This window comes from Vicugna pacos, chromosome 3, assembly GCF_048564905.1.
Source record: "Vicugna pacos chromosome 3, VicPac4, whole genome shotgun sequence".
Lineage (NCBI taxonomy): Eukaryota > Metazoa > Chordata > Mammalia > Artiodactyla > Camelidae > Vicugna > Vicugna pacos.
In genome coordinates, this window is record NC_132989.1 from 22,285,493 (window position 1) to 22,309,447 (window position 23,955).

The 23,955-nt window shown below is 43.2% G+C and overlaps 3 protein-coding genes and 2 pseudogenes across 6 annotated transcripts in view; all 5 read right to left on the minus strand.

The window, feature by feature from the left end:
- The window catches only part of LOC102542125 (protocadherin alpha-C2), a 168,443-nt gene that overhangs the window by 139,203 nt on the left and 5,285 nt on the right, over nt 1–23,955 (minus strand). Inside the window, exon 2 of one of the 2 annotated variants that reach the window (XM_072956452.1) lies at nt 21,179–21,249. The exons of the other annotated variant lie outside the window; for it this stretch is intronic. Within the exon in view, the coding sequence (XP_072812553.1) occupies nt 21,211–21,249 (39 nt within the window). The 3' untranslated portion in view covers nt 21,179–21,210. Of the gene's footprint in view, nt 1–21,178; nt 21,250–23,955 lie in introns of those variants that run through there. 2 annotated transcript variants of the gene reach the window in all.
- On the minus strand, nt 326–2,746 carry LOC116277664 (protocadherin alpha-7 pseudogene; annotated as a pseudogene). Its single transcript, XR_012065410.1, has one exon. The product of XR_012065410.1 is annotated as a protocadherin alpha-7 pseudogene (transcript).
- LOC140690227 (protocadherin alpha-6 pseudogene) lies at nt 2,779–8,782 on the minus strand (annotated as a pseudogene). The gene is made up of 3 exons (XR_012065411.1): nt 6,353–8,782; nt 3,878–3,988; nt 2,779–2,853 (listed from the first exon to the last, which is right to left on the minus strand). The product of XR_012065411.1 is annotated as a protocadherin alpha-6 pseudogene (transcript).
- LOC116277151 (protocadherin alpha-4-like) lies at nt 12,595–15,092 on the minus strand. Its single transcript, XM_072951770.1, has one exon. It carries the CDS (start codon nt 15,010–15,012, stop codon nt 12,595–12,597), a length of 2,418 nt encoding a protein of 805 aa, XP_072807871.1. The 5' UTR covers nt 15,013–15,092.
- Nucleotides 18,587–21,113, minus strand: LOC140689434 (protocadherin alpha-2-like). The gene has a single exon (XM_072950243.1). The coding sequence runs from the start codon at nt 20,993–20,995 to the stop codon at nt 18,587–18,589; it is 2,409 nt and encodes an 802-aa protein (XP_072806344.1). The 5' UTR covers nt 20,996–21,113.

Genomic DNA, 23,955 nt, shown 5'->3' on the forward strand with positions numbered 1-23,955 from the left:
AAGAAATTTATCCAAGGAAAATTTGAATTTGAGTAGAAATCCATTATGTGGAGAATGGTTAAGAAAGTCTGCTGGCACTGAGAAACAGCGACTAAATTCGCCATATATACGTATATCAAATGAACTCGTTTTACACCTTTAACATACGCAGGTTATACACCAACTAGATCTCAAATAAAATTGGGGGAAAACGATTAATTTTAAACTTTTTAAACCACGATAAGGTTTGAATATTAAACTGTGAAAATGTGCTATGTATTATTAAAACAAAAATGAATGTAAAATACTTTTAAATTAATTATGAATTTTCCCCTTAAAGAATTTTTCATATAAATATAAATGGACTTACTTCTGGGCAATGATCCATATTTAAATCTTCCTGTTTGCCTACATCCTGGGAATGTGGAAACGGAGGAACACTGGGACTGAAGGCCATGAGGTCGGTCTTGGGTGGTCCTTCCCCAGAGCACACTCTCTGTCGCCTCTGCTGCGAGTAAGACCAGCTCCCCACCGCGCTGGAGCACACCAGCCTGGGCTTCCCGGGCCCGCACGCGCCCTCGCTGGGCGGCGCCGAGCACCGCAGCGCCGTGTACAGCAGCAGCGTGAGCACAAACAGGCTGGACACCGCGCAGATGGCGACGATCAGGTACACGTTCACATCCACCACAGCCGCTTCCGCTCCAGCGGCGCCCGTCGACGCCCGCGAAGAGGCCTTGGGCGCCTGGCCGCTGTCCTCCAGCGACAGCAGCACGGTGGCCGTGGCCGTCAGCGCCGGCTCGCCGTGGTCCTTCACCAGCACCAGCAGGCGCTGGCGTGGCGCGTCCGCCTCGTCCAGGGCGCGCGTCGTGCTGATCTCGCCCGTGTACAGCCCCACGCGGAACGGGCTGCGCGCGGCCCCCGCCGCCGCCTGCAGCTCGTACGACAGCCACGCGTTGTAGCCCGAGTCCGCGTCCACCGCGCGCACCTTCGCCACCACGTGGCCCGCGCCCACCGACCGCGCCACCAGCTGGCTCACCGCGCCGGCCCCGCCCCCAGGCCCGGGCGGCGGCGGCAGCAGCGCAGGCGCGTTGTCGTTCTCGTCCAGCACGAACACCTGCAGCGTCACGTTGCTGCCCAGAGGCGGCACGCCCGCGTCGCGCGCGCTCACCTGGAACTGCAGCAGCTCCAGCTCCTCGTGGTCCAGCGGCTGCAGCGCGTACACCTTGCCGCTCTCCGCGTGCACAGACACGTAGCTCGACAGCGCTCGCTCGCCCACCCGCCGCTCCACCAGCGAGTACGACACCAGCGCGTTCTCCTGCGCGTCCGCGTCCCGCGCCGACACGGTGAAGATGTGGCAGCCGGGCGGGTTGTTCTCCTTCACGAACACCGTGTACTCGGGCTGCGCGAACGTGGGCGCGTTGTCGTTCACGTCGGCCACGTCCACGGACACGCTGGCCGTGGCCGACAGCGAAGGCGAGCCCCCATCCCTCGCGGTCACCACCAGCTCATAGTTGGCCACGCTCTCGCGGTCCAAGGCGCTGTCTAGCACCAGCGAATAGTAATTCTTGAAGGTAGACACCAACTTGAAGGGGACCTGAGGCGTCAGGGAACAGGTCACCTGTCCATTGGTTCCAGAATCTCGGTCAGACACGTTAATCAAGGTGATGACTGTGCCTGGCTGAGCATCCTCTGAGACAGGAAGCGACAGGGAAGTGACCGTCAACTCTGGAGCATTGTCATTAGCGTCCACGACTTCCACGAGAACTGTACAGTGACCAGCCAGTGGTAGATAGCCTTTATCGATTGCCTCTACTCGAATTTTGTAGGCTTTACTTTCTTCAAAATCGATATTTCCTATTGCTATAATTTCTCCACTTACGGGGTCTATGTAGAACTTAAATTTTATATCTGGAGAAACGTCGCTAGAGAATGAGTAAACAATATCCCCATTCAAGCCTTCGTCTAAATCTGAGGCGTTAAGTTTAATTACCAACGTTCCATTGGGAACATTTTCAGGTAATTTCACCCCATAGAGTGTTCTGTCAAAAGCTGGAGCATTGTCATTGGCGTCCAGCACTTTGACAAGTAACTGAACGGTTCCAGTCAGCTCAGGTTTGCCTCTGTCAGTAGCCATGAGCACTAAATGAAGTTCCGGGGATTCTTCCCTGTCTAAAGGTTTGCGTAATACAAGCCCGAGAGGTTTTACCTGTTGGTCGGTGGTTGGTACGTCCAGCGAGAAATACTCATTGGGGCTCAGCGTGTAAGTCAGCTGAGCGTTCTCACCGATATCTGCATCGGAGGCGCCCTCTAGTGGAAACCGAGACTTAAGCGGCCTGGATTCCGCGATAAACAGTTTCTTTTGTGAACTGGGAAACACAGGCGGATTGTCGTTAATGTCCTTCACCTCCACCTCCACGTGGAACACCTGCAGCGGCCTGTCCACGATCACCTCCAGGTGGATGCTGCACTCCGCGTTCCGCCCGCACAGCTCCTCCCGGTCGATCCGAGAATTCACAAACAAAATGCCATTCTGCAGGTTTACCTCCAGAAGGTCCCCGCGCCCTTTGGACGCCACCCGGAACAGGCGCGGCATCAGCTCCGCCAGCTCCAGCCCCACGTCTTGTGCGATGCGACCCACGAAAGTGCCGTGTTTAGCCTCCTCAAGGATCGAATATTGGATCTGGCCGCTCCTGGTCTCCCAGGCTCCGAGAATTATAAAAAATAGCAGTAGAGACCGGTTCCCCGGGTCGACTGGATTTGAGTACATTTCAGAATATTGGGGTTTTGTTCTAACCAGCGTCACGTAGGAAAATTTGGACGAATCTTATCTTCTTTATTATCCTTTTGCGTTCGCCATTGTTCAACCTCCGGGTACTAAAACAGAATGGAGACTCTTTCCAATGTGAAAACGGATGAGTTAGTTTTGCCTTGAATTTGAGAGAATTTCATGGTAAAGAGCGACATCATGTGGCCCAAATCGTAAGTACGAGGTACAAAAATCAAATTATATTAATAACATGCAAAGTTTTATTTCAATCTGATTTTTTCCCTTCATTTTGGTTAAAGTGTAAGGCAAAATTTCTCACTCTTGCTAAAGGCATTCGTAGGAGATTTAACTTCTGAAATTACTGTGATGATAATTGTGCTTTCCTCATGCCTTCAAAAAATTTTTTTCTACAAAATTTTAAAATAAAGATAACAATCCAAGTGACAATCAAGTCATGTTAGCAACACTAAGTTTTAAAATCCTTTGTTCTTAGTTCATGAAACCATTTTTTTTAGGTTTCTGTTAAGAAAAAACTGATCTCTCTAGGGATCCAGGATCTCAAGGCTCTAATGGAAGAAAAACTTAGAAAGTTGGTTTCTTCTTAGGAAGCAAGGGATAAAAGTAACTAATTCATGTACTTTCCTTAAGAAAGAACAATAATAGAAGGTTAGGGAGATCTTTGAAGAGGAAGAATTTGTATTAAGTGAATTCTGAGAGGAGGAAGTATTCTGAATTTTTCTTTTATCAGAATTTATATATTTGTCTCAGGAGTTCATGGTTCTCCTATCTGTACTCTTTTCATCCTTTTTAAGTATCATGTTTTATGCCTATCCACCTGTTTTTACAGTCTCCAGTATGATTTAGACTATTTATTTTATAATACATGTTTATTTCACTAGCTAAATGTTGGTACTCATCTGTCATATTCACAGTAGTCCTTTAATCAAGCTTGGGGTATTTTATCCTTTTTAGTTCTAATTAACAGAGCAAGTTTTCTTGAATGTTTCATTCCCATGTTCCCAACTTCAAACAAATAATTATATCTGTATTCTAATGCATTCCAAGTTTAATATTTGCCTAAATGAATTTTAAATATTGCTGCTCTCCTGAATTATTGCAATAGCTTCTTACTGTCATCTTGTCGCAACTCCATTTATCCTTCACAGGATAATCCTGGCAGCCATCTTCCTGAGAAACACCTTCTATTCCTATTGCTTCACACTTTTGATAGCTTTCAAATGACTTTAGAGGTGAATCAAAATTTCTTAGTCAAGTACTCAAATTACCCAGGAGATTTTTCTTTTAATACTTTTCCTGCTTTAGCTCATAGTACTTCCTATAGGAGCCATAGGACTATTGGACCAAAACAGACTATTTCCTGTGTCCAGGAACATTTGGGATTTTCTGTGTACTCATTTACTTAAGTTCCTTTGTTCCCAAGAATGCCTATTATATTCATATTCTCCCAGAGACAACATCTCCATTTTAAAACCACTAAAAAAAATCACAACTCTTGAAAGACTCCTTCAACAAGGGAAATAAGCAGCTATTTCTGTTCAGTCCAATCACAGTGATTTACATTTCTTGTGTCTCTTATAATATTCTGCCTTCTAAGATGGTCATATATATGTATGACAGCTGTGGCACGTTGTTTTTCTATGAACTTCTTGAAGTCAGGGGCTGGTTAATTCAGTGACTCTTATCACAGCGTCATGTTCTTAAACACCCTCCTAGAACATTTTAAAAATGTTTACTCAAGAGTGATGCCTATGGTTCTTCTCTGTTTCCTAAGAATACATATTATTTTAAAGGTTGTTAGATATCACTATCTATACAAGTGACATTCTATTGCTTAGCATAACAATAGTCTACTTGACCCTTTTAAGTATATGTTTTAAAACTCTAGTGTTCTTATTTTTAAAAAACCAGAAAACACTACCAATGGTTTCTACCATTTCAAGAATAGAAAATTAACACATTGGGGAGCACAAACTCCAGTTCAGTCCTCTGATGGCCCTTGGCAACTTTTAAATGTGGGAAAATATGCCATTCCAATTTAAGTTAGTCTAACAGTTTCTGGGAAAATATGGACAAAACAATAAGTTAAAATCACCTTCAGCAAAGCACTAAGGGCTCAGTAGCTTAAATGTGTTTTTTAATTCAAAAAGCTTTTTTACTACCAAAGTCTTAATTCAATTTTTGACTTTGAAAGACTGACTTAAGACATTTTTTCAATGTAGTACATGGCATTCAAAATGTTAGTGACATCTTGGGTTAATTGGGTAGTTAGGGCCTCCCTATGAAAAATAAAACAAAAGAAGTTCATATAAAATAAAATTAATACGGAAGCCATAATGAAAACTTTATGACATTTTAGATTTTCCTATTCCTCTACAGAATATTAAAAGCCAAATTTCAAGCATTATTTAGCTAATAGTATTATAAGCCCTTATAAGTATCAACTTACTAAATACAACAATTACCTGTGATAGGTATTACTATTTACCAGTCAAACTTTACAGGTGGAAAATGAAAGATGAGAGGTTAAGTAATTATACATGCTGCACAGAACAAAATTGGTAGGGGGGTAAATTTAGGCAAGGAAGCAAGGCTTCAAAAATTCACAACAATGAGCACTATTCTCTGCTTCCTCCATATAAATAAATAGTGAATAATTTAAATTATAATACAGACTGGAGTGAACTCTCTATACGAAGATAAATAATACATAAAACAGAGTGAATAGTGAATAGCTCTCCATGAAAAGGAACCTACCAAATAAAATTGAAACATGAATAAGGGATTTGCAGTGTCTGATGATGCAGATTTTACTTCAAATTACTTGATCAGAATCCACATTCCATTGAATTACTGTTTCTCTGCTATTTGGATCCCTGATAAAGCTTAATAACCATGGAGGTCACATGGTAATTAAAAAGAGTATTAAATTTCATCATTCACTCTTTCATCCCAATATGAAGAATTCAGTCCAATAACGAATGTTTTGTGCTTTATCTCTAAATGGTTTAAAAGATCAATGGTAAAAGAATACTGCAGACTCTCGGACTCTGGAATCACCAGGCCCAAAAAGGAATCTAGAAATTAACATATGATGTACAGGCTACTCACACAATTGGCTAACCTGAAAGTACGGGCTAAACAAAAACCATCAGCTGGAAAGAGACAAAGAGAGAAAGAGAGAAAAGAAGGAAGGAAGGAGAAGAAAAAAGTAAAGAGAAAGAAAGAAGCTGAAAAAGTAAAAGTATAAAGTAATAAAATGACCTTAAATGTCAATGCATTACTAAAAATGAGTAAATGTGAAATAAGTTCAAATGCAAAAAAAATGAAAATTCTACAGATTAATAAGGAAAATAATACAACCAAAACAAAATTTTAAATGCAGTACAAATCCAAGGAAGTTTTGAGTTTCAAGACAAAAATCTTGAGATGTTAAATGATGTTAATAATGCCTGATTCTACTTTAAGTTAAGATCAATAAACCAGAGATTATAATTAACAAAAAAGGAAAGATGTGTATAATATAAAATTATTCAAATTTTTAAAATAGGAAACATTAGGAAAACAATTATAGCATTTCATAATAACTATCAACTGATAATTATGAAAAATCAGACTTACTTTGGAACAATGATCATTTAAATCCTGAGGCTCGCCCATATCCGCCACTACTGGACAGGGTGGAAGGCTGGGACTGAAGGCCATGAGGTCCGTCTTGGGCGGCCCCTCCCCAGAACACACCCTCTGCCGCCTCTGCTGCGAGTAAGACCAGCTCCCCACCGCGCTGGAGCACACCAGCCTGGGCTTCCCGGGCCCGCACGAGCCCTCGCTGGGCGGCGCCGAGCACCGCAGCGCCGTGTACAGCAGCAGCGTGAGCACAAACAGGCTGGACACCGCGCAGATGGCGACGATCAGGTACACGTTCACATCCACCACAGCCGCCTCTGCTCCAGCGGCGCCCGTCGACGCCCGCGAAGAGGCCTTGGGCGCCTGGCCGCTGTCCTCCAGCGACAGCAGCACGGTGGCCGTGGCCGTCAGCGCCGGCTCGCCGTGGTCCTTCACCAGCACCAGCAGGCGCTGGCGTGGCGCGTCCGCCTCGTCCAGGGCGCGCGTCGTGCTGATCTCGCCCGTGTACAGCCCCACGCGGAACGGGCTGCGCGCGGCCCCCGCCGCCGCCTGCAGCTCGTACGACAGCCACGCGTTGTAGCCCGAGTCCGCGTCCACCGCGCGCACCTTCGCCACCACGTGGCCCGCGCCCACCGACCGCGCCACCAGCTGGCTCACCGCGCCGGCCCCGCCCCCAGGCCCGGGCGGCGGCGGCAGCAGCGCAGGCGCGTTGTCGTTCTCGTCCAGCACGAACACCTGCAGCGTCACGTTGCTGCCCAGAGGCGGCACGCCCGCGTCGCGCGCGCTCACCTGGAACTGCAGCAGCTCCAGCTCCTCGTGGTCCAGCGGCTGCAGCGCGTACACCTTGCCGCTCTCCGCGTGCACAGACACGTAGCTCGACAGCGCTCGCTCGCCCACCCGCCGCTCCACCAGCGAGTACGACACCAGCGCGTTCTCCTGCGCGTCCGCGTCCCGCGCCGACACGGTGAAGATGTGGCAGCCGGGCGGGTTGTTCTCCTTCACGAACACCGTGTACTCGGGCTGCGCGAACGTGGGCGCGTTGTCGTTCACGTCGGCCACGTCCACGGACACGCTGGCGGTGGTTGACAGCGAAGGCGAGCCCCCGTCCCTCGCGGTCACCACCAGCTCATAGTTGGCCACGCTCTCGCGGTCCAAGGCGCTGTCTAGCACCAGCGAATAGTAATTCTTGAAGGTAGACACCAGTTTGAAAGGAACATCGGGCGTCAGAAAGCAGGTCACCCGCCCGTTGGCATCTGAGTCAAGATCGGACACGCTAAGTAGGGCTATAACAGTACCAAATTGAGCGTCTTCTCGGACTGGCAAGGATAAGGATGTCAATGCAATCTGAGGGACGTTATCGTTTTCATCCAAAATTTTCACTAAAACAGTGCAATGACCAGCCAAGGGAGGGTGGCCTTTGTCCGTCGCGTCAATACGGATTTTGTATAAATTCACCTTTTCAAAATCTATATTCCCTTTAATTACTATTTCTCCAGTTTGGGGATCTATTCTAAATTGGTCACTAACAATGGGTGGAACAAGACTATTAAAAGAGTATGACACCTCCCCATTTACTCCTTCATCCCTATCAGAAGCATTTAGTCTAATAACTATTGTTCCGTTATCTGAGTTTTCAAATATTTTTACTTCATATTCAGACTGTCCAAAACTGGGAGCATTGTCATTTACATCCAGTACGATGACTAGCAGCTGAACAGTGCCAGTGAGCTCAGGTTTGCCTTCGTCAGCGGCCATGAGTAATAAATTATGTTCGGGAGCTTTCTCTCTGTCCAAGGATTTCCTTAACACGAGCCCTATTTGTGTACTGTCATCACTGTTTGTTTTCACATCTAAAGCGAAGTACTCGTTGGAACTGAGTTTGTAGGTTAAGATAGAATTTGAGCCAACATCTGCATCCGTCGCGCCCTCTAGTGGAAACAAAGAATCTGGCAGCCTAGATTCGTAAATCGATATTCTTTGTTCCTTTACAGGGAACACAGGCGGGTTGTCGTTAATGTCCTTCACCTCCACCTCCACGTGGAACACCTGCAGCGGCCTGTCCACGATCACCTCCAGGTGGATACTACATTCCGCGCTCCACCCGCACAGCTCCTCCCGGTCGATCCGAGAATTCACAAACAAAATGCCATTCTGCAGATTTACCTCCAGAAGATCCCCGCGCCCTTTGGACGCCACCCGGAACAGGCGCGGCACCAGCTCCGCCAGCTCCAGCCCCAGGTCCTGCGCGATGCGGCCCACGAAAGTGCCGTGTTTGACCTCCTCTGGGACCGAGTAGTGGATCTGGCCGCTGCCGGCCTCCCAGGCTGGAAGGAGCAGAACCAAGAGCAGCAGACACCGGGATCCCAGTCGGTCTTCAGGGGTAATAACCATTTCAAACACTTGTTGGCTTATTTCCGTCAGAAGATCTTGTCTCGGCATTAAAATGAATCCCGAGTCTGTTAATCCAATTCATCTGCGCCCGCCATCATCCCACACTCATGGAAGAATGCAGTAATGGGAGGAAGGGACTTGAATAAAGAGCTAATGTAACTTCACGGTAGACAGCGACATCATGCGGCTCCAAAGGGTAAGTAAGAAATGAATTCACAAGTGTGTTATGCTATCGTTTTTTAAAATTAAAATATAGATAGATAGATTTACATATAATATAAAATATATATATAAATATATATATATTTTGCTTTGCCTAAATAGTAAACCTTATGTTTGTAATTTTCAGTTTCATCTCGTCTCTCTTCTTTAACTAGAGTAGGGTAAGGGATCAAAATACTCATAGTGAAATAACTTTCCTCTCACAAATGTAATTACTGTTATCAACCAGTTTAGAAAGTTTAAATGTGATCTGAACCAGGCTTGGGAATTAGAAATGCAAACTATCTGACAAATTTTGTGTCGAGGAGAAACGTGTACATGTATTTCTGTCACAGGATATGTTATCATATTTTGCTCTGATAAAAGTGTAATTTTAAATTAACAAATTTTTCCAAATGTTAAAAACCTTTTAGAATCAAAGTCTATTCTTTCTTTGTTCAATGAACATCAACTACTCCTAATGATGTTTCTTTTATTTAACAATGAAAGATGAAAATTTTAGTGCATATTCTTTACAACATTTCTTAATTTCTCTGCCGATTATATTAGGTCTCCCCCTCAAGACATTTTCCTTTGCATACTTCTCCATCACTGCAAAATCTGGTTGAATTTCTACCCATTGTTCTTTGTTGCTCTGATCCTTCAGCTGCTCTTAAATGAACTTATACTTTTCTCTGTATCTCAATATCTTATATGCTTTCCTTTAAGTGTTCTCATCCACTTCCAACATTACAAATAAGACTTTTATTGAAGGTATGCCCAAACCTACATCTTCCTCCCCATTTCTTATGGTTTTGTCATTTTTTACCCATACATGCCGATGAGTTCTAGAAAATGATTTTATTACAGTTTGAAGATTATGAAGAGAAATCATTACTATCCCCCAAATTCAAACCCTTGAAATTTATCTTTTATTTAATGGCATGAACATTCTACATGTCCCCTATATGGATTTTTTATGAGTCCATCTCCTTTACCTGCCCTATTCAATTTTTTGAATTTGCCTTTTTACATACCACCATGTTTATCTTAATGGGTATAGCTTTTACTAAATTGCACTACACATAGAAATTCCAAGATGTTAGAATCATTTCTGTGACTTGAGATGTGACGACAAGTCCATATTTCCAGTGTTACTTTCAACTATGCTCTGCTATTAATTCTATTTTGCAGACATATAGATCACTTGCTTCCTTTCCTCCTCAGTACAACCTTTGTTCAAGTTTTTAAAAATTACCTCCATCTTTAACTGTAAAAATGCCACCATCATATCAAAGTCATGCCAAAGTGTCAGTTTTACCCTCAATTCATCCATAATGTCGTCACCTGTAGATAATTGAACTCTTTCTCAAAAGGAGACAACAAAAGTCACAAAAAAGACTTTTCAAATGGGCACATGCCAACACTCACCCTTCTCCAGAATTCTGACATACTTGTAAAACTCTCACAGACAACTGTAATACAAAGAACCCCCCAATATGAGAAGGCTCTACCTTAAAATAACTAACCTAGTTCTACATAGTACTCCTTATTCTTGGCTTACTATTACACTTACTTTGAGTAAATGAAGGGTTCATTTGCTAACCCATTATAAGCCCCCAAATAAAAGTTTCCTTTGCTTACAGGAAGATAAGCCTTGACAAAATATATATTGGCTTGGTTTTATTGTTGAAGGTTTTCTATAGTGCTTAGGGTCTTTCATAAAATTTGCCCTAAGTGAAGAGTCTCTTTGAATATCAACTTTTAAATTAGTTAATTAAAGCATCAAATCTGTATTTCTATTGCAGTTCCTAGCAATTTTCAGAAGATTGATAATATTGTCCAATAAATTGGAAGAGCTTCAATAATTCTGTTTATTGGCTCCAGGTAGAAAATTATACAATGTTACTAAAATCATTATGTAAAATAAACTAACTTGGAAAAGGAAAATATTGGATCTCCTCATGAGAAACATATTTTTGTTCATTTATTTAGTTACATAGTTCATCTAGTCAAGGGAGAAGATTATGTAGAGAAAAAAACGTTTAGTCAGTTTATGAACAGCTTCCTCCTTCAGCAAAGAAAATTTTCAGTTATAAATCAAAGTTTGTATTTCAAAGCTGAATTAATTTGATTTTTTTTAAATCTTAATTTTTTAAATGCTGACATCTGTTAACTACAAATTCACAGTGGTGAGAATGCCCTCTTAAGTTCTAGGACTTCCCCCAAAGTAATAAAGTATTAGAAATATTTGAGTAGTATGATACAAGTGTACTTGTAAAATTAAATACATGTGAGATGAAATAAATAGGTAAATCAATAAAAGGGGGGAACTGATATTTTATCATATGAAATGTGGAATATTTATTACTCGCTAAACCCATATCGTTTCTAGAAGAAGTGTAGAAAAACAGTTCTCAGCATTTGAGATGCAGAGCATTCTTGCCTATGGTAGATTCAAATGTACAGCTTTGTTATAAAAAAATTGCATGGGTAAACAATAAACTCAAGAGCGGAGTTTGTATCAATGTAGTTAAAAAATTAAAACAAAAAAGCAAAAATAAATACAAAAGTTTTCTAACAAAAACAAGAGTTTTCCCAACTATGGGAATTCACAATTATTTCTCATCAATATATTAATTTGTGAATGGGAAAAGAAAAAAGTAAGATAGAGAAGAATAAATCATGTTTCCACTAAATGTTGATGTTAAGGGGGGGAAATTATGATATATCTGCAAAATGGGACAAGAGAGACTGAGTAAAAGAACAAAAAATCTCCTTAAGTAATATATCAAGAGAGACAAATTATGTTAAATGAAGGAAAAAAGGAAAATCAATATGAATATTAACATTTTCAAATGGGAGATGGGAGTTCTTTTGTGTATTAAAAATTCTCTAGAAGAATAACCAAGAAATTGGAACATTTGAAATATTCAAGCAGGTATAATAAGTGGCTTGATATTGGAGATGGAAGGGAAACATTTAAACAATTTTAAATCGTGTAAATGTATTTTGCATTCAAAAAATGAAAAAATGAAGCCACTAGAGCTACAATTTTTAAATTACAAATATCAAAGTTACCATGAGTATGCCAAGGCCAACTGTTCAAACAAACTTGAATCATTCAATGCTGAAAATACTACAAAAAAAATTAACTTAACTGATGTAACAAAAATACTCAAATAATTGATAGTCTTTGGAGAACAAAAAAGGCAAACTGACACGATGTTGTTAAAAGATTTCTATACAGTAACAATATGGGACTTTGACAATAAACGATAGAGGCAAAAAAAGGTATCAAAAAAGTATCTGTAACACATCCTAAAATTTGAAAATTAAAATGTTCACTAAAAATTTCTTTCTGGAAATGCATTCTATAGTGCACAGAAAACTAGTCCATTAACTCAAATCTTTAAAACCTTATAAAAGGGGGATTGTTACTGAAACAAACACCACAATGCAAAGCGATTATCGCCAATACGCTAAGTAAATTTTAAGGATCGTTGCAAATGTAAGTAAAGGAACTAGTACCAAGAGAATTTATATCTAAAAGGATACTATAATTAACTATAAAACCATAATTTAAAATGAAAGAAGAAGAGAGGAAAATGTTAAACATCTAATATTAAAGGCCTGACAAAAATTGCTGTAAAATTTTTGAGACTCACGGTGTCTGTAGAGATGGGGCCCTGAGGCTGGCTGGGACTGAAGGCCATGAGGTCCGTCTTGAGCGGTCCCTCCGCAGAGCACACCCTCTGCTGCCTCTGCTGCAAGGAAGACCAGCTCCCCACCGCGCTGGAGCACACCAGCCTGGGCTTCCCGGGCCCGCACGCGCCCTCGCTGGGCGGCGCCGAGCACCGCAGCGCCGTGTACAGCAGCAGCGTGAGCACAAACAGGCTGGACACCGCGCAGATGGCGACGATCAGGTACACGTTCACATCCACCACAGCCGCCTCTGCTCCAGCGGCGCCCGTCGACGCCCGCGAAGAGGCCTTGGGCGCCTGGCCGCTGTCCTCCAGCGACAGCAGCACGGTGGCCGTGGCCGTCAGCGCCGGCTCGCCGTGGTCCTTCACCAGCACCAGCAGGCGCTGGCGTGGCGCGTCCGCCTCGTCCAGGGCGCGCGTCGTGCTGATCTCGCCCGTGTACAGCCCCACGCGGAACGGGCTGCGCGCGGCCCCCGCCGCCGCCTGCAGCTCGTACGACAGCCACGCGTTGTAGCCCGAGTCCGCGTCCACCGCGCGCACCTTCGCCACCACGTGGCCCGCGCCCACCGACCGCGCCACCAGCTGGCTCACCGCGCCGGCCCCGCCCCCAGGCCCGGGCGGCGGCGGCAGCAGCGCAGGCGCATTGTCGTTCTCGTCCAGCACGAACACCTGCAGCGTCACGTTGCTGCCCAGAGGCGGCACGCCCGCGTCGCGCGCGCTCACCTGGAACTGCAGCAGCTCCAGCTCCTCGTGGTCCAGCGGCTGCAGCGCGTACACCTTGCCGCTCTCCGCGTGCACAGACACGTAGCTCGACAGCGCTCGCTCGCCCACCCGCCGCTCCACCAGCGAGTACGACACCAGCGCGTTCTCCTGCGCGTCCGCGTCCCGCGCCGACACGGTGAAGATGTGGCAGCCGGGCGGGTTGTTCTCCTTCACGAACACCGTGTACTCGGGCTGCGCGAACGTGGGCGCGTTGTCGTTCACGTCGGCCACGTCCACGGACACGCTGGCCGTGGCCGACAGCGAAGGCGAGCCCCCGTCCCTCGCGGTCACCACCAGCTCATAGTTGGCCACGCTCTCGCGGTCCAAGGCGCTGTCCAGCACCAGCGAATAGTAATTCTTGAAGGTGGACACCAGCTTGAAGGGAACGTGGGGCGACAGGGTACAAGATACCTGCCCATTGATACTGGAGTCGAGGTCGGACACACTTATCAAGGCGATGACCGTGCCCAATGGAGCGTCTTCTCTGATTGGAAGTGACAAAGACTTGAATTCCATTACTGGGACATTATCATTGGTGTCTTCTATTTCCACCATAACTGTACAATGGCCAGAGAGTGGGGGCTGCCCCTTATCAATGCCCTCTACAAGAATTTCATAGGATTTACTTTCTTCAAAATCAATATATCCCTTTACCATAATTTCTCCAGTAATCCCATCTATGTAGAACTTGGATTTCACATTTGGTAAAATATCAGTCGAAAATGAATAAATAATGTCCCCATTCGAGCCTTCATCTAAATCTGAGGCATTAAGTTTAATTACCAACGTTCCATTAGGAACATTTTCTGGTAATTTCACTTTATAGAGTGTTCTGTCGAAAGCTGGGGCGTTGTCATTGGCGTCCAGCACTTTGACGAGTAACTGAACGGTGCCAGTCAGCTCAGGTTTGCCACCATCAGTGGCGGTGAGCACTAAAAAAATCTCTGGAGCTTCTTCTCTGTCTAAAGGTTTCCTCAATACTAGCCCAAGACGTTTCACCCGCTTGTCATTGGATGGGTTTTCCAGCGAGAAATACTCATTAGGGCTCAGTGTGTATGTCAGCAGAGCGTTGGCCCCAATATCTGCATCGGAGGCGCCCTCTAGTGGAAACTGAGAGTCAAGCGGCCTGGATTCAGCCATAAACAGATTCTTCTGTGTTCCGGGGAACACAGGCGGATTGTCGTTAATGTCCTTCACCTCCACCTCCACGTGGAACACCTGCAGCGGCCTGTCCACGATCACCTCCAGGTGGATGCTGCACTCCGCGTTCCGCCCGCACAGCTCCTCCCGGTCGATCCGAGAATTCACAAACAAAATGCCATTCTGCAGATTTACCTCCAGAAGGTCCTCGCGTCCTCTGGACGCCACCTGGAACAGGCGCGGCACCAGCTCCACAACCTCCAGCCCCAGGTCCTGAGCGATGCGGCCCACGAAGGTACCGTGTTTGGCCTCCTCCGGGATGGAGTAGCGAACGTGGCCGCTCCCCGCCTTCCAAGCTGCGAGGAACAGAAGTGAGAGCAGCAGACGCCGGGATTCCTGGCCGCTTCCCCAGGAAAACTCCATCTCCAGCCCGCAGTGCTTTGTTCTCAGTAAGGGGATCTTGTTTCAAAATCCAAAGATCTCCTAACCGTTCAGTCCAGTGCCACTGCATCCTCCATTTTTCAGCATCTGGATGGTGAATGTAGCTTCTTTACAATAAGAATAGGAGGGATTTTCTTTCTTTCTTTCCCTGTCAGGTCAATTTTATGGTACAGAGCGACATCATGTGGCTCCAAACCGTAAGTAATAGATTCTAGGAATCCATACTGTAAACTGCTGTGTTAATTATTCTTTCAGCTATTCCACTTACTTTAACACCACTGGAGAATAGACTCACATTTTGTCCTACTGAGGTACACATTTTGCACTACTGATTGAATGTGATCCCTAATTTCACTGCAGGTGTATCTTTCACTTCAGTGGAAATATTTTTTTCAGAGTATTTGGGTATTTACAGAGACCCAACTGTAGTTAACATAATACTTTGTAAATAAACAATTGGTAACATGTTTGTTAGGAAAATTGATGACAAGTTTTTTGTTCCTGAGAGTAAAGAAAGGTAGTTATTAGTGATGATGCACTCTTCATTATTGGATTTTACATTCCTGGTGTTGAAGACTTCAGAGAACCCATCTCTAGAAAAACCCTGAACTCAAAAGTCAGTCATTGAAAGGGAATTTCAAAAATGTTTGAAAAAGGACGCAAAGACCATCAGCATTTAATTGAATGTCTTCCTTAAATCATCTAAGGGCTAACTGCAAGGAAGTTTTAACAAAGAAGTAAGATGCTGTGGAATTTGTGTTGAAAATATTCCAGATTATTCCCTGGAATCCATTCACCTCCCATGGGCAAGATTGTTATTCTCACTTTGTCTTTTATGGTTTATAAATAGTTGCCTGTTTACCAGGATCTAATATGCCTAAACTTCTATTTTCTCCTACAGTGCTCATAGGAGAGGTGGACAATTTCTGGCTTCCAATAACTTTTGTTTTTTGCTAAACCAATATACTCATTTCATTCCTTGCCTAGGTAATATCCATCATTTACAAACTCTTCTTAAAGCAGTTTCCTCCATTCTATAACCATTTGGAACTTTCTTGATCAATAAAGGCTTTCATGATTAAACCAACTGAGCAGGCATTTTTACTTTCTTTTAAACTATATCATCTAGATCAAATCACTTGGGCCACTTATTACATTAATTTCTGTTTGGTACATATTAGGGTATGTATGCCTAATCCTCCTTTTCCGAAATATAAATTTTTAAAGGGAGTATTTGTGTCATAATAGTTTAATAGCTCAGAATATTTACTATTTGATGAAATATTACCAAATAGAATGGTTGGGTTTTTTTCAATTGCCTAATAAATGCATTAAATTAGGGTGGTTAGTCAGGAAAATATGATGTCTCAGCAGGCTCTATAATTTCCCAGAGGCACAAAAATATTTTCCTTAGACATTGCTCTAATTAAGATATATTTCAATGTCCATATTGAAAACCTAGATTTTAGCTTAGTTTTCATTCCAGTTCTTGGCAATTATGATCTATGAGACATTAGGAATTCTAATGGTTTATAAAGAATTCCCAATCAATAGAGCACGACATATTTTCCTGACATAAAGAAACTTAATATAGAAGGACATAATGGTAGCTATTTTCAAAATTTCTTTGCCTCTTATGTTCATAAAACTCTTACCCCATGGATATCTAGGACAAAAAACTCAATGTAGTGAAAATAGTTCTAGGCCTCTATTTTATGAGGAGCCACACACACATAATTAACATTAAAGCATAATTATAATTAAAGCATAAATCAAAATAGTTTCACTGTTTGAGGACCCAAACTGTAGATTTGTTTAAAATGATCAGTATCAAACAAGCTGAAAGAAAGTGAAAAGCACTCCCTGTCCATTTACTTCATTTTGCAGAAATTAAGTGTATAGATGAGGAATGCAACAGAATAGAAAGGATATTTATTTGGGAACTATTCAGTATTTACCTGGTACAGTGGCAACACATCTCTAAATGGAAAAACTCCAAAGTCTTTAAAATGTCTTATTAGCTGAGAATCTTATTAGTCAAGGATTTGAAGAGGAGAGCTGTATTTGAAATCCCATATCCTGTGAGACAAGAACTTTGGATGACCCTATTATTCACAATAGGATGAAAATGAGGCCTAATAAAATAATGAACTGAGGTCGGACATGCTGCAGCTAATACTTGATGGACAGGAAGCAGAAAAGGACAGTGCCAGAAAGAGGAAATGAAAATGGAAAAGGGAAGGATTATCTCTATTTTATATGCTAGCCCTTCCCACAATGTCACTGAATATTAACCAGGTTTCAGCAAGGAAAATTGAACAAGGAAGTAGGAAGTTGTAGTATATAATTCATGTGGGAAAGTATTCCATATAATTGTATATACTGGAGACCCATTCATCTCCTATGAACAAGACTGGTATCTTCATTTTGTCTCTTATCATTTAGAAATACTTGCCCATTCTCTAGTCACTAATACGCCTAAGTTTTGGTTTCTACTGGCAAATAACTTCAATAGGAGTCCACCTATTTATACAGGAACTGACCAAATACCAAACAGGAGAATGAATGAAAAATATTTCACTTCCACTTCTTTGGAACTTTGTTTTTACTATATAATCCACATTAATACGCAAGTTGGTATTCAGAGAAATGTCACTAGTAATGACATTCACTTATTGACATTGTTGGATATTAGCACCTTAATACTGTATATAAAAGAAATTAATGATTTAAAAGTTTTGTTAGAAAATAGTTTTTAACTTAGATATACAGTATTCTCCACACTATTCAGGTAGAAAATAACAACTTAAAAAGTTAATAATAAAATGATGATATATTAAAGGGATTATTCAAATTTCACTTCCTATTGATTTCTTAATGCATATTAATAAAAGTAGTGAGAAACTGAAGATGAGAAAAGATACAATTCTAAAAGCAATAAATTTATATTTCTGGGGTTTTTTTACCCAATTGGAAAATTAGCAACAATGAACAGTATTGCTAAATGTGAGCATAAGGATTAAAAACAATCATGTTCAAGTAGAAAAGAGGAACTGAGACACCAGAAAAATGAATAAGTAAAAGAGGCACCATAGGAGACAACAGGCTTAATACACTATAAAAAGCATAATGAAAGAGAAGTGTTCAACATTTAGGGTGAACTCATAAAATGGATCAGTGACATTTGAACTCACATTTAGTAGGAATTCCAAATGGAAAGAGTCATAAGCCACTGAAGCATTGTGCGGGGATTAGTACACCACAGTTTAAGTCCAATATTCTAAACAATGCAATTTACCCAGGAAAACGTATTTGGTTTCTACCCAGATTTTTAGCAATAAAATAATCCTACACCGATTAAAAACAAAAAAAAAACTGTAAGTATGGTTCTCACTACCTATTGCTGATTTGCTTCAAAAACATTAGTCACAAGAAATTCAAATATTTTAACCGCAACGCCAGTACCTGAAAAACTCTATTGTCAGAAACAAGAGTAAGTAACTGTTAAAACGTTTTCAAAGGAGTAAAATTTTGAGGAATTGAAAATAAACAGTTTTTAAAAATTACTCACTATGGCTGGAATAGCAGCGTCTACATCCGGGTGCTCTTCTCCATCTGCACTAATGGGGCCGGCTGGAAGGCTGGGACTGAAGGCCATGAGGTCCGTCTTGGGCGGCCCCTCCCCAGAACACACCCTCTGCCGCCTCTGCTGCGAGTAAGACCAGCTCCCCACCGCGCTGGAGCACACCAGCCTGGGCTTCCCGGGCCCGCACGCGCCCTCGCTGGGCGGCGCCGAGCACCGCAGCGCCGTGTACAGCAGCAGCGTGAGCACAAACAGGCTGGACACCGCGCAGATGGCGACGATCAGGTACACGTTCACATCCACTAACGCTGTCTCTGTGCCCGCGACACCCGCTGACGCCCGCGAAGAGGCCTTGGGTGCCTGGCCGCTGTCCTCCAGCGACAGCAGCACGGTGGCCGTGGCCGTCAGCGCCGGCTCGCCGTGGTCCTTCACCAGCACCAGCAGGCGCTGGCGTGGCGCGTCCGCCTCGTCCAGGGCGCGCGTCGTGCTGATCTCGCCCGTGTACAGCCCCACGCGGAACGGGCTGCGCGCGGCCCCCGCCGCCGCCTGCAGCTCGTACGACAGCCACGCGTTGTAGCCCGAGTCCGCGTCCACCGCGCGCACCTTCGCCACCACGTGGCCCGCGCCCACCGACCGCGCCACCAGCTGGCTCACCGCGCCGGCCCCGCCCCCAGGCCCGGGTGGCAGCAGCGCAGGCGCATTGTCGTTCTCGTCCAGCACGAACACCTGCAGCGTCACGTTGCTGCCCAGAGGCGGCACGCCCGCGTCGCGCGCGCTCACCTGGAACTGCAGCAGCTCCAGCTCCTCGTGGTCCAGCGGCTGCAGCGCGTACACCTTGCCGCTCTCCGCGTGCACAGACACGTAGCTCGACAGCGCTCGCTCGCCCACTCGCCGCTCCACCAGCGAGTAGGCCACCAGCGCGTTCTCCTGCGCGTCCGCGTCCCGCGCCGACACGGTGAAGATGTGGCAGCCGGGCGGGTTATTCTCCTTCACGAACACCGTGTACTCGGGCTGCGCGAAAGTGGGCGCGTTGTCATTCACGTCGGCCACTTCCACGGACATGCTGGCCGTGGCCGACAGCGAAGGTGAACCCCTGTCCCTCGCTGTCACCATCACCTCATAGCTCGCCACTCTCTCACGGTCCAAAGAGCTGTCCAGCACCAGCGAATAGTAATTCTTGAAGGTGGACACCAGTTTGAAGGGGTTATGAGGGTTCAGGGTGCAGGTCACCTGCCCGTTGGCACCAGAGTCGCGGTCAGACACTGTGATGAGGGCAATTACGGTGCCCAATGGAGCATCCTCTGGGATGGGAAGTGAAAGAGAGGTGATTGAGACTTCTGGTGTGTTATCATTGATGTCTACAAGTTTTACTGTAATTTTACAGTGCCCTGACATTGATGGAGTTCCGTTGTCATACGCAATGACTTGAATCTCGTAGGATTTCATTTCTTCATAATCTAACTTTCCCTTAGTTCTGATTTCCCCTGAACTAGGATCTATTTTGAACTTGGTCGTTATAGTTGGGGGCACATCACTACTAAATGAATACATAATCTCGCTGTTTGATCCTTCATCTGCATCAGAAGAATTTAGTTTAATCACTAACGTCCCATTTGCGATATTTTCTAACAACTGTACTTTGTAAACTGATTGATCAAAAGTAGGCTCGTTATCATTCACATCTAATACCTTAATAAGCAATTGAACGGTGCCGGTGAGCTCAGGTTTGCCTCCATCAGTAGCCACCAGTAATAAATTAACTTCGGCAGTTTCCTCTCTGTCCAGAGATTTCCTTAGCACAAGAGACAAAGACTGGCTTAGTTCATCATTTGTCTGTACGTCTAGAAAGAAAAACTCACTGGAGCTTAGCTTGTAGGAAAGAAGAGCGTTTACTCCGATATCTGCATCAGATGCCCCCTCTAGAGGAAACCTCGAGTCAAGCAGCCTGGATTCGTGAAACCGGATAGTCTTTACTGCCATAGGAAATATTGGCGGATTATCGTTAATGTCCTTCACCTCCACCTCCACGTGGAACACCTGCAGCGGCCTGTCCACGATCACCTCCAGGTGGATGCTGCACTCCGCGTTCCGCCCGCACAACTCCTCCCGGTCGATCCGAGAATTCACAAACAAAATGCCATTCTGCAGATTTACCTCCAGAAGGTCCCCGCGCCCTTTGGACGCCACCCGGAACAGGCGCGGCACCAGCTCCGCCACCTCCAGCCCCAGGTCCTGGGCGATGCGACCCACGAAGGTGCCGTGTTTGGCCTCCTCCGGGACCGAGTAGTGAACCTGACCACTCCCAGCTGCCCCTGCAGCAAGGAGCAGAAACGAGAGTAGCAGAGGCCTGATATCCACCGCCCTACTCTTAGAAGACACCATTACCAATCCCCAGTAAGTTGATCAAACTAGACTATCATGTTTTTCAAAATTAAAAATATTGTCCTCTAGTCTCTGCTCAAGTCCTGCTGCTTCTCTTATTGTTCCGCGTCTCTGGAGTGACAATGGGGCTCTGGGTATTTTTTTTTCCTAGAGAATTCTCTGCGGTAGACAGCGACATCATGTGGCCAAAATGTAGGCGCTACTGTTCTGTAGATTTAAACTAAACAATAGTCCGGTTCAGTGACAGCTTTCACCTAGGAAAAGTATTTATTTTAAACTCTGAAATGTATAATTTCCGCTTTTTATTGTGTTAAAATATAACAAATATTTCCATATCACGCACTTTTAAGTATACAGTTTAGTATGTTAAGTATATTCACATTGTTGTGAAACAGATCTTCAGAACTTTTCATCTTTCAAACATGAACCTCTATATTCATTAGAAACCAACTTCCCTTTTCCACCACCACACCGGACCCCTCTAACCACCATTCTACTTTCTGTTTCTATGAATTTGACTCCTCTAGGTGCCTCACATAAGTGGAATCTTATAGCATTTTTCTGTGACTGGATTATTTCACTTAGCATAGTGTCCTTAAGGTTCATCCATGTTGTAGCATATGATGGATTTCCTTCCTTTGTAAGGCTGAGTAATATTCTAATATATATATATTCCACATTTTGTTTATCCATTCATCCATTTGTCCATGGAAACTTGGGTTGCTTCCACCTCTTAGATGTTGTAAATAGTGCAGTTATAAGTATGATGTGAAAATACCCTAAGATTTTCAATTCTTTTGAATATAAAAGAATTTTTTTCTGTTTCTTCAAAAAAAAAGCACACAGGAATCAAAGGGCATTTTAGTCAATGAAAATACATGTATATAATCCATTCTTGGGATTTTTGTGATTTAATTCTGTTTTCTGAACTGTTTGCAGATGTTTAGAAATTAATGATTTATTTATTCCTCATTTGGATAATCTATTCTTAGGAATATTTCCTTTTCTACTACATTTGGATTTTCATTCAAGAACAAACAACTGATATCTTTTTAATGTTAATTATTTGAGATTATCTTGTTTTAATAATTTTAGCTGTTCACTTCACACACAAACAATGTGAAAATATGATGAATATAATATAGGAATGAAGTCAAATAAATTGAGTGTGTGTCAGTGTTCAAAATGCATAATAGTTATTTTTCAGCTGCTCTAAGGAGGTCTCAAACATTTTTTCTGCATAGAGGAAAACAAAATTAATTGCAAGATTTACAGTGTCCATAAAAGAAAATCAAAATCCTTGCTAAAGAAAAACTAGAAAACTGGTACTGGAAAACAATGCTAATTTCTCCCCTGAGTTTTATGTCTTAAGATACTTACTCACACCTTCTATAGAAGTGTATACTTATATTAATCATACTCCATCTATGAACTCTGGGCAAACTGACTTCAGCAATAAAGCACAGCATCATTTATTGTCTTATTCACGGAAATGGACAATTATTTACTGGTTTCAGGCAGAGCTGGATATATACACTTTAATAATGCCATAAGGAAAGTATCTCCACGTTTATAATACTTTTACATTTGATGGCAAAATGGCAAAAGTAGCTTATAGGCTACCTATTTTCAGGCTACAATGAATGACTCTCAATAGAAAGTGTCCTTTTCCTAAAAGCTCCAGCAAAAATCCTAGAATAACACTTCCTTTCACCCAGTTTAGAAGACATATCTTTTCTTCAGCCAATAGTTGTGATGATTCTCACATTGGCCAGACCTGAGTTGTTTATTCATTCCTGAAGCCAGGAAATGAAATCAGCCATGCCTAAATTATGTGGACTGAAAATGAGGAGCTTGGTTCTTGTGAAGGCCAATGAAAGGATTCATGTACCCTGTTCCTCTGGGAGCTTAAACTGATTACACATAGCAACAGCCATTTTATGATGACATAATTGCAATGCAACTAAATATTGGTAACACACAGTAGTTTTTATATAATCAGTGGTCACATATCTGCTACTGTTGACACATTAAGGAATTATATCTAGAATCCAGATGTTAGCTCTAGGTAACATGGCTTGCTTGGGGTAATTTTTGCAATCCTATAAAGGTAATTTTGCTGGATTTTCAGAATGATGCGTCTAAAGGTATGAAGAATATTCTGCTGTTATTTGGGGTTTCTGAGGACCTAGAATGTCTCTCTCCCTCAGTCAGAGAGAGTGTACCACTGCCAGAAATCCAGGCACATTTCCCCCAAAGGGGAAAGGAGACTGAGAAGCCATACTCAACAAATACTAGCCAGGTACAGATAAAAAGTAATGTCAATCTCTGTGTATCCACAGTGCTTTGAACAGTAGCCCCCAAAAGATATATCTACCAAGAACCTCAGAATATGACTTAATTTGGAATACCTTTACAGATATAATTAAGGTAACCTTAACCCTAACCCTAACATCATTCTAGATTTGGCTGGGCCACAAATCAATGATAGGTGTCCTTATGTGAGACAGAAAAAGAGAAGATACACAGAGACACAGGAAGGAAGGAAATGTGAAGACTGAGGCAGAATGCCAGGAACCACCAGAAAATGAAAGAGGCAAGGAAGAGTTCTCCCCTAGAGTCTTGTTTCAAGCCCCCAAGTTTGTGGTAATTTGTTGCAGCAGCCTTATGAAACTAATACAGTATCTACTGCTAAAATTACACCCTTTGTATTTATCAAAGCAAATTGTCATTTCCTTATGGTTTGTGTGTTAGAGCATTCATTCTTCAAAAATCTTCATCCAAGTCTTTCACAAAACTACAACAAATCCCCAGAAAGAAAAAAATCAAGAAGGGGAAGGCAACAACAATAACAAAAAAAGGTGCCTAAAACAATTTAAATTCAGTTTACTATTTTTCTTTTCCTAATTTTTATATATAAGAAAAAGAAATCACTACACAATAATTTTTTCCCATAGAAT